The 11,495-nt window shown below is 34.8% G+C and overlaps 1 protein-coding gene and 1 pseudogene across 2 annotated transcripts in view; one reads left to right on the forward strand and one right to left on the reverse strand.

Moving 5' to 3' along the window:
- Positions 1–3,871, forward strand: part of ZDHHC21 (zinc finger, DHHC-type containing 21) — a 47,805-nt gene extending 43,934 nt beyond the window's left edge. For both annotated transcript variants that reach the window (XM_006754226.2, XM_006754227.2), the window contains exons 8-9: positions 2,203–2,246; positions 2,793–3,871. In XM_006754226.2, coding sequence (XP_006754289.1) covers positions 2,203–2,246; positions 2,793–2,925 — 177 coding nt within the window. In that variant the 3' untranslated portion in view covers positions 2,926–3,871. The remainder of the gene's footprint in view (positions 1–2,202; positions 2,247–2,792) is intronic.
- A 3,652-nt stretch (positions 3,872–7,523) lies between these two features.
- Positions 7,524–9,135, reverse strand: LOC102773581 (annotated as a pseudogene).
- Between the last annotated feature and the right edge of the window lie 2,360 nt (positions 9,136–11,495).

Consider the following 11,495-nt stretch of genomic DNA (forward strand, 5'->3'; position numbering starts at 1 on the left):
CCTCAGAATTTGACTTCAGCACTGCGCCTCCTCTGAGTGTCCGTATGCGTTACTCTTTCCTCCTAGTTGTAGGACTTCCACTCAGCCAGTGTTCCTGTGGTTCTGGATGGTGTCCGTTCTGTCTTTTAGTTTCACTTTTGAAATGGTTGTTCAAGGCAGCAAATTCTGGCGTTAACCTATGCCGCCATCTTGGTTCTCCTGATTTCTTGAACCAGATTCTAGAAAGGTGTCAGAAGCACTTGAAAAGAAAAGCTTTTCCCATATGAAGTCTAAATCCAAAGTCCTTAACGTTGATTCTTTTTTTTTTTTCCTTAATATATTTTTGGAGGAAGAGAGAGGGAGAGAGAGATAGAAACATCAGTGATGAAAGAGAATCAGATTGGCTGCCTCCTCCACGCCCCCCATTGGGGATTGAGCTCGCAACCTGGGCATGTGTCCTGACTGGGAATCCAACCGTGACCTCCTGGTTCATAGGTTGACACTCAACCTCTGAGCCACATAGGCCAGGCAAAGTTGATGCTTTTATAGCCACAAATAAGTTCCTCAAGGTTGTAATCGGGTTGTAAATTTCTACATAGTAAAAATTTCCTGTAATATTAGGCTGACCTTGTAATTGCTTTTTTATTTTGAAACAGTTTCCATTTTTAAGTATTATCCACAACTGCAATTTTAGTCCATTTATATATGTACCTTAACTAATAGCACTTGACTTCTGTCTTATCTTTTTGTATTTGTGCACAACTGTTTTAATTGTTTTAGAACAACCTGTCACTCTCAGTTCTAAGACGCCATTAAAATTATTGTCACTTTCTATACAGATATGAAACCAGAGGCTCAGTTTTCCTTAAAGTCCCTAATCAATGCTGTCATGTATTTGCAGACTGTGTTTTCACAAAGTAAAACATTATTTTGAGGAAATTATGCAACAGAACCATGAAAGGTTCATTATAGGTAGAATTGTCATTGGATATCATGAATTTCAAAGCATAATAGGAAAACCAATTAATAGAGAGTACTAGTATGTAGCTAATCTTCAGTCTTGTCCCAAATTCCTAGGTAATCTGGAAATAAAATTTCATTATTGGTTACTTAGACATATTAAAAAAGATTATTTTTTCTGTATTTGGGCTAACTGTAGTCATTCTGTTCATGTGTAAGAAATTAATATTATAGCTATTTATGTAACTTCTATAAAGAGTCTTTTAAATTGAAGGTGCTTTTTATTAGTTTCATTGGAGGAAAGTTTTACAACCAAAAAACTTCTTGGGATTGCAGTTGAAACCACAACTATTTGCCTGAATAGTACTGCTTAATAGCAGTACCGTCCACCTACCGTATGTGAGCAAGCTAGTAGAGAGAAGAGGAGAATAACTTCTGTAACTTTCTGGTATATTTAAAAGAAGTTATTTTCTTTTATACTACCTTAAAGCATATTTAAAATGTAAATATCTAAACTAAGATTATGTACTTTATTTTGATTATTATTTAGATAATCAGTTTCTCAATCTAATGATAGATCTTCTGTTAACATGAGTTGAACCAGCATATATAGAAACTACCTTTTGTTTGTTGACTTGTTTTTCTTATATATTCGTTAGAGCCTTATATAAAATATATAATAAGAAATTGTATTATTATGAAAAGGCTGATTTTTTTGTTGAAAAAGGAAATTGTTTTTTCACCAAAGGACTCTGATGAGCTCACTTCGCCTTCAGCGCACTGGGTGTTGTGGTGTGGCAGGTGCAGGGCCCTTGTTGAATCTGTGTCTTCTCAGAAGTCCAAGCCCAGCAGCACTCTTTGGCTCTCTGTGCATTAGTGCCTTTATCTGTCATTTTTGGTATTTATTTTTTAATGCATATTCACTGGCAGTTGAATTAAAAGTAGATACTGGACTTTTAAAAGAATTGTGAAGGAAGGAAGTATAATAAAAATATTACATAATGAAGTGAGACTCCTACAGTTTTTGCAAGGTTTTGTAATTGAGTAATATTTGTGGAGTGGGAGTACAATGTAATTTTTATTCTGTTTTTCTTCCCAAGCAATTTCAGCAGTGTCTGTAGATAATTTAGAAATCGTATTACTCATATATATACTATTTAAATCTTCAGAATATTCTCTGGATATGACTTTAAAACATTAAAAATTAATATAGAATAAAGCCTTAATAACTTTGTTCTGAGTATTTTTCTTAATTTTTAATAGGATACAACATCTATTGAAAAGATGTCAAACTGTTGTGAAGAAATGTAAGTATAAAAGTGAAGTCTATAGAGTTCTTATTAAAAATGGAAACAACTGGCCACATTTGAGAAAATGTATGCATGTAGTGGAAAGATAATAGAATGATGGTTTTTTCTTGGAGCCTTGTCTAAGGCCTGAGCTAGGCAGGCATAACCCGGTCTTACAGCTGGGGTCTTATAGCTATGCTAGTTTTCATACAAAATAAGTACTATCATTCTTGTTACTTGTCTCACTAAAGTAAGTTAAATTATTTGTCCTGAAAGTACATCAAAAGAGATTTGCTACTGTGTTGTTGACACACATTCTGTTAATCCTGAGATTCTCCTCTGCTTCAAAAGTTGCCGTAGGTTGATTGACGACACAGATACAATATCTGCTCTCCAGAGTTAAAACTCAGCTGCATGCCATAATGAAAGAAAAGCTGTATTTGTGATGCTGGAACACAATTCATCAGAGTCCTGTAATGGATCCCCAGCCAACCTGTATTGTTTTAGCTGACTGAAGTGCACCATGGGAGTGCTGTCTTTCACTAATAATGCTGTCTTCTGTAGATCGAGGCCCCGAAAGCCATGGCAGCAGACCTTCTCAGAAGTTTTTGGCACTCGTTGGAAGATCCTGTGGTTTATTCCTTTCAGGCAGAGGCAACCACTGCGAGTTCCCTACCACTTTGCCAATCACGTCTAAACAGATGGATGGTGGGCACAGATGGGTCCTCCATGCTGGAAATGCGTTACAGGTTTTCTGATAATAGAACGATGACAGTCTTCAAGTCAATTAAAATCCACCCACCAATCTTAGGCATCATAATGTGCCCCAGGCTTCATTTTAATAGTGATCTTGATCCTGTTGTGGGACTAACACAAGAACTATATTTAAGTTTCAAAGCATGTTTACTTTCAAATTAGCTTTCCACGGGGATTTCTTAAAGTGCTTTTGTTATTAAACTCAAAAGGCAGTGATTAGGATGAAATAATTGTACATAATTTCTTTTAGCACTGACAATATTACAGATTTTAATTTATGGGAATTTTCAGATGTTTATTTAAAATTTTCACTCTTGAGCAAAACTAATCAAATCTGAATTTAATTCTTCAGCTTTTACAAAAGGTTTTACACCTTATATGTGAAATTTCTTTTTCAAGTACAGTTTAAAATATGTTAATACTTTTATATATGCTGCAAGATTTTTTTAAAATGCAGCATAGGATTGAACAACAAAAAAGGGCAGTGTTTTCTTAGTAGCTTTCTAATGTTTTCTCTTCACCAAAAACAAAATACCACTAAAATAAAGCACCAACTATCTACCTTATGTTAAAGGAAAGATTAAATGTTTTTCCATGTTAATTTTTCTGTTTCTTTTCCCTGTACTGTTGTAAGTATTGATTGTTGTTAATATATTTGTTCTGAGGAGAAAACTTCGACTAAGTGGGCATGTATTCCTATTTTACCCTAAGATTTTGGTGAGCAAATGGATAGAGAATTTGCAATAATTCCACAGATATCTTTTCTAGTGCAGTTATACCAGAATGTGTGTTTTTAAAATGCTAATATAACTAGAAAATATATAATGTACAGTATAAAGAGGAATATTGTGCTTTTGAAAAATATATATACTTTTTGCTTTTATTTACCTACTAGTAGATCTAAAATTACACAATGAAGATTTATATATAATAAATATTGGCCAACTATTCCTGAAACAAAACTACAGGAAATTGCTAGTAAAAGTAAATAACTTTTGTGTACCTACAATCAATCAGCCAAATTGAATTTAAATTTTAATGGGCCAACTATAATTTGGATTGAGAGACCTTTTTTTGTAGCTAATGTTAGGAAATAGCCTTAAAATAAGAAAATATAATGATCTACATTTATCATTAGCCTTACACAAATTTAAATTGCTAAGTGGTCTCTTAGAAAGCATAGAACATTTGTGTAAAAAGAACTTTAGCATACTTAGAAAAAAATTCAGCTTTAACATTTTCTCCATTAGAATACTGCAAAATCCATATATCTTTTTTGAAAATTTATGTACTCACAGTCTTTCTCTTGACTCTTAGAGAAGATTGAAGGGGTCTCTTGTTCTTGGAACATATCAGTAGTTTCCTTTTACTTAGCTTTGATAGTAGGGAATCATACCGGAGAACTCATGAAACAGAAAGTTGCCGTATCAGCCAGTTAACTATATTGTGGTTAGTTCTTTCAGAAACTATCTTCTAAAATAATAGAATTAGCTGTTCTCAGAAATTTAAGTGCCATGTCTTACATGTTCTGATTATAATGCTTTATTATTTAAAAGTATAGAAGTGGCAGATGAAAATATGTATTGGTGCTGATAAAATGCATAGTAAATTTAATGAGAAATTTATTTGTAGAGCTTAATGTACCACAAAATTAGTATGTTCATGTCATGGAAATGGGTTGGGGTTTGTGTAAACTAACATATTGACCAAATTTGGCCTGATGGGGGAACTGTTTTAAGGAAGTAATGTATAGATAATACAGATAGATATCAATTGATTGTTCTGCCTATAACTGGACCTTGAGAGAAAACAGTGAAGTGTGAAGTGAAGATCCCTTAAAGAGCGTTATATCCCTTAAAGGCACAGTTACACTTCATATAGGAGTACTAGTTACCTTGAAAGGTACCTGGGAGGTATTCAGAGCCAGCTGCTGCTTCAGTAATGAGAACCAGAGGTGGTTCCTTTCCCACTCTAAGAGGGTTTTGTTTTTCTTGGATTTACCATTTCTAGGGCACATTCTCTTTCCTCTTTATACCCTCGCTGATCCGATCCCTCTGTACCTGATTCCCCTGGTACTGGAATACAAACTAACACACTAGGCAAGGCAGAGATTTATTTTGTTTGAATGATAGAAATGCTACGTACCAATATATTTATATAAGATTCTATATTAATGTATATCTGTATATACATGTACTTTAATTTTCAGTATTCTCAAATTAGCACGCCTAACTGTGGGTTTTGTCCTTGTTAGACAACTTGAGAAAAACCAGCGGGTAGTTTCCTAGGGAGTGCCTGAACTCTAGTGCTCTCTCTGCGCCCTCTTTTGGCTAATTGTTGTAATTATACTGGCTCTAGAGACTCACTGGCCCACAAGTCAATTGTATGGCCAAATTCTGAACCTGTCAGAGGTCCAAGCTTAGGGGAGTGCATGTGCAAGGTTGTTATATTTTATGAAAATTATGTATTCCTGTTTATGATGACACATATAGTTCATACAAAATGATGACTAGTTTGCTTCATTTGTGTATGTTCATACATATATTTGCTGTCATTTACAAGTTTATATCAGATTAGGATAAACAAATGTAAACATTTCATGAATTTTTATTTTAAACCTTATTTTGGCAAATTAAGTCTTTAGAACTAGAAAAGTCATTACTTTAACATTACCAATGTATTAGGAAACACAGAAATTTATTGTTACAGTGGTAAGCAAGTATCTAATGTGTTTAACTGAGTATCTAAAAAATACATTTAGTGTTTTTAATCTCAGTTTTGGAATGATTTTTTTTTTGCTGATTCTGTTACACTAAAATAATGAGATTAGTAATTCTTTTTATTCTTTTTAAACTTTCCTACTCAGAGTTATTGGATGAAGTAGTTCCTTATAAACATTACATTTGAAGCAATATGGATTTTAAAGGATATTTTACTAAGCAAAGTCCTTAATTGGACTTCTGGAGATGAGTTTTACGTAGATATTATATATTACACCTCTTGAACAATTATATTTGTTGTTGTTCTTTTCCTTAAAAAATCTTTATGGGCTGAAGATTGTAAGCAGAAATTGACGTGAGTTCATATTCCCCAAACAGTAGGCATTCAGTTAAAGTGCTTTTGGTACTTTGTAACCAAGACTTACAGTTTAAAAATACTAAATTAATCGTTCCATTATTTAAAAAAATACTATTTTGCTTAAGAGTTGTATTAAAAATATTTGTGGTTAACATGGGATAGCTATATTTAAATTTCTAGTCTATGTATTAATCTCTTTAACAGAAGAAAACAAAGTTTACTTTCAATAGTAATAGTGGTAGAGAACATAAGCTACATAACATTCAGTAAAATGATGAAGTTAAAACTTCTGTGAGAATGAACATCAGTAAATTTTTGCTAATGTTTAGAGGTATTTTTCTCTAAGTATGGTAGCTAATTATAACTATACTTCATCAGGCTTTTTCAAGACACTTCTGTACAAGCAATTAGTTGAAGATATGTTTCAACCAAAAGGGCTTATTAATTCTGAAAGCTAACTATGAAGACTTAAGTTAGGACAACACTTCCAGCCAGGAAGTGTGAAGTAATTTAGATTATGGCCACACAGTCTTTTATGTGTTAGGTCATGGGGCAGTTTGAGTGTTCTCACATGAATTGCTATAAAATCACAATGTGTCCAGCCCTGGTTTACAATGGCATTAATATTAACAAAGCTGCTAGTCTCTCTCTCTATTTTTCTCTAGTCTCTAATGGCTTCCCTTATGCTTCATGGAGAAATAGATCACCTAGCTCAAGTTTACTGTACTTTAGCTGCTTCATTCAATAAGTTTTTTACATGACTTCTAATATACATAGATCTACCTAGAATTTATTTGGCGAAGTTTATACTTAACAATCATTAAATAATTTACTAATAGATACAGGGATTGGATTTTTTACCCAATTCTGTTGCTTTAAAAAATATAAGTATTGGCAAATGTAGTTAATAATCACGTACATTTAGTATGTTCTACTGGTTAGTTTTTTTATTTACTCGGTATTTATTGTTTTTACCACTTCTAGAAATTATGCTAAGCCTTGAGAATATAAAAATATACAAAACATCCCTACCCATATGGAGATTACAGTTTACATACTTTATGATATTATCGATGTCAACTTAAAAAAAGGCGTTCTAATTAGTATGTTAATGTAGTTATAATATTACCCCTTATATAATTAAAGAGTTGGAAAGTATCAAGAAACGCAAGAAATTAGTATCTTAAACCAGAGGAAATATTAAGGATGATTTTCAAAAACATAATTCTGAAAATAAGGTAGCACTGAAAAGGTATCAAAGATGGCATTAAAAAATTTCCCCTATAGACATTTTTCATTGAAAAACTTTAGGCAAAACGTGTTTTTACCTAGCATTGGCTGGATTTTTGGCCATTCTCTCTGTACTTCCAGTGCAGACTGCAGCTTAGCACACAGAAGCATATAATCCATGTCATCTAATAACGGACAGGTTATCCTATATTACACAAGATGTCCATCCCGGCAGTACTCCTTCTTCTATCTCTGACCACATACACGATTCCCAAATATGTCCCCACACATGCACTCAAAGCGCAGCTCCACTCGACAGCCATCATTCAGCGACAGCCTCAGCATCACCTCATCGTTTAGGGCATGCTGAATGGCAGGCACTGTATTCAGGACTTCTGTGCAATGGATATCAGTATTAGGAACAGCAAAGTCCAGCACAGTACTCCTCTCGTCATAGCTCTTGGAAATGTGGTCAGCAAGCAGGTTATTGATGACAAAACCACTCCCAATGAGCAGCTCTAGGCACTCTGCCTTTGCCCACCTGCTGTTGAGTGAATTGGTGTTAGCCCTCATTTCCAGATTGCATGCTTGGATGTTATTGGGATAAGATATTTCAGTGCAAGATAATGTCCCTCACAGGCAGCTCAGTGTAAAGGAAGATGTCCTTCTCTGTTAGGTACATGTTTGCTTCCTCCATATCCCGGCAGGAGAGAAATGCAGTCAGGATTGCCCCCTCCCGCTGCCTCAAACAGCAGTAATGCCCCATCATTCGCCAAAGCAGACACATCACCGTCTTTGAGGATTAGGTGTTCAGCACATCACAGAGACCATACCCAGCAGTAGCACCTAATAGTGTCACTCCAAACTGTCTCAGGCAACATTGCCAGCAGAGCTATGAGACCTTTTATAATATATATATGTACATATATTGTGTGTGTGTGTGTGTGTGTGTATATATATGTGTATATATATATATGTGTGTGTGTACATACATATAAAATAATTGAAGCAAAACATGACAAGTATTTGAGCTTCGGGTTCCTCCAAAGTACCATCTCCTTACAGGTGGGCACCGTGGTCAGCTGCCTCTTGTCCACCCCCTACTGGGGATGGAGCTTGAACATGGGTATGTGTCCCCACTGGGAATCCAACCGTGACCTCCTGGTTCATAGGTTGATGCTCAACCACAGAGCAATTCCAGCCACACGTAGGTCTTCGTAGCCTTATTTGGCTGCCTCATGCATGGCCAACAGTTGTTGACACAGGGCTGGTCAAGGCTGGTGGTATGTTTGAGCAGAGCAGACACCATGTTATAGGAGCCCTTTTTTACAACTTGAAGATTTTAAAAAGAACAATGGACAGTAGGCCTATTAACATGAATATCTCAGATGATATTAAACAAGTTACCAAATTTAACATCAAAAGAGATATTAGCTATTCCCTTCTACAAGAGAATATTGTATTTTTCGTACCCCTTCCATTTCTTATATCCAAATTTCTATTGAGGAGTGTCAGCATGCAGGATAATACCTTCTCTTTAAGACCCCAAACTGAGCAGGTTCAAGAGTTGCATGAAAGATAGTACACATTGCTAAGATGTTGCATATAATCTTTCTAAATTTTAATGTCTTCATTAACAAAATAAAAATAACATTCACTGTTGGATTGTATAAATTAAATAGTATATGTAAAATTTTTCGTAAATACTAGGAGTGCAGTAAATGATTACTATTGTTAGTAAAAGTACCATTTCATCACTTCTAGGATCCTGGAACCACATGTGTAAATAAGGTTTATCAAGTTCTTCCCCCTTTACAAAGAGGTGTGGTTTTTTTCTTCTCATGCTCTTAATGGGAGTTTAGCAATAGGAATGCTTAGAATCTAGGTAGGCCAGTTGTTCTAAACAGATGAAGCATATGATAGCTAACGTACTACCATTTCAGAGATTTTCTAAACCAGCTATCTCTTTCCCCCACTGCTTGTCGCTAGTGCCTGAAATTACACTGTTTAGAGTGTTTTCCCCCTTTAGATTAATACCAGATTTTCCAAGCTTAGATATAACTATTTCTAAAAAAGGTAATGCATTTTCTCTTATCAAAAAGGGGGGAGAGGAGAGGACAAAAACGGTAGGAGAGAGAGGGGAGGGAGGGAGCTACTTACTAATATTACTAACCTATAATTAACAAATGAATTAATGTGTTATTTCATGTTCATATTTGCTGCCCGCTATTCTAAGAATCATCCTCTGAATTTATATATAAATTACAAATTTCATTATACTCTGAATTTAGCCATTCTCAACTGAATTTTAGAATATTCTGCAGTAGAATGTGAGAAAGTAATAGAACCAACTTTCTTAAAGTATTTTGAACCGATGTCATTATTCTATGTAGTATTTAACATTCTCTGCTGCTTTTAGGATGATGATGGTTTAACTTCAAGAGAGTGACTGTTTCCTCAGACATCTCATTTCATTATCATTGTGCAGTTTTTAACAACAAAATTTACTATATTTTCATCTGTTCTTTAGATGTTGTAATGTGCTAATTTGAAGCAGAAGTAACAGTGGTGTTTAAAATTATTAAGTCATTTGGTATCGCCAGTGTTTTCCCACTACCATATTTTTTTACTAGTATGTCCTTTTCCTCTAGTCCACCATAGAGGACACAGAGTACAAACGAGTAGTGAGTAGCCACAATTGGAGAAAGAAAATAGGGGTACTTATCAAGGTGGTGAGAAAGCCAGGCGGAGCATGGAAAATAGCATCCCAGCAACAGAGTAGCCCGGATGGAGTTCTGTGGCATCAGAAACTCCCCCTGCTGCAGTCACGCTAGTCTTCTCTCTCACTGTTAACCTTTGTATTGTAAGAGTTAATGCAGGTGGGCATTTAGTTTGAGTTATCTTATTGAAGGCGTTTATATTGCTGATTCTCTTCAGCTGGTCAGATGCCTTTGAGAAGTTATTGTAAACAATAAAGTGTTAAGAATAATGTGAGAGGTGCAGCTATTTAATGCTGAGGAGACATGAATAGATTGCCCGGAAGTTTCATTGAAAAAAAACTGGGACCTTTTTCACAAGTCTCCTACTGCAAAGAAAGGATACTAAGTATTATAGTAAATTTGGTCACTAAAGTAAAAATCAAGAATTTATATATAAGGGATGATTTTTCACTTTAAAATTTGGGCAATTTGACGTTCTTGATACCTTGAAGGTCTCCATACCTATTAGTATTGTGAATGCCTGGAACATGTAATGTAGTGCTTGCCCCAGTGGTTCAACACTCTGATCTTTTTAGTATTGATATTTTATATATGAACAGTGATGGGGGCAAAATGGCAACAAAAAAGGTATGTTTCTATTTGTGGCTTTGCTTGCTTGTTTGAGGAAATACAGGGTTTACTTGCACAGACTGTTAACTACAGGGAAAGGTTGTCTTCATGTTGCAAGTTCTGTGTTCTTGCCAGTGTTCATTGGGTGACATGTTCACCTGCTGGTGCCTGAAGTTAGTGTTTTACAACCTCAACGACTCAAACATCCTGGTGCTACTCATTTAGCATTGAGTGACGTTTTTATTTCCTGTACCAAAGAGTTCATTTTCTTTTTGGTTGACTGAGAGTTTTCTTCTCACATCCTTGTGTTTATAAAGTAAAGTTTAACGTTACTAAGAACAATTTTGATTAACAGATCTTAGTTTTTACACACTGCTGCCTCAATTTAATTGGTTGTAAAGGTCTCTCATTTGAACTTTTTTTTAGTTAGGCAGATTAGTATGGTTTTTTTATTTTGTATTTTAATATAGGTTGACTACTGTAAAAGTTTAATAGGTTGAAGTTGCAAAAGATAATCAAAGCACTTTTCACAAGCTATTTTAGTTTTGCTTTATTTCTGCAGGAAAAAATGAGAACTATTAAGAAGTCTACCTTTATTTCTATAAGTGAACTATCTAGCTTATTGGGCCCTTTTAATGAATGCTGAAGCAAAATGATAAAGTGCAAAGGTGAGGGCCCTTTCTGGTTACAGATGAAGAACTCTCCTTCTTGCTCTGTGTAATCCTTAATGCCATTAAAGAGTGATACTGTCGTTTGTCTATTTTGCAAACAAGGTTAGAATTAAAGAACACTTTAAAAATATACATATGCCAGGGTGTCCCAAAAATGTATACACACTTTGAATAGTTACTCCAATTGGCTAAATCTGAAAAGA

Source organism: Myotis davidii, unplaced genomic scaffold (genome assembly GCF_000327345.1).
Source record: "Myotis davidii unplaced genomic scaffold, ASM32734v1 scaffold1471, whole genome shotgun sequence".
In the NCBI taxonomy this organism is placed as follows: Eukaryota; Metazoa; Chordata; class Mammalia; order Chiroptera; family Vespertilionidae; genus Myotis; species Myotis davidii.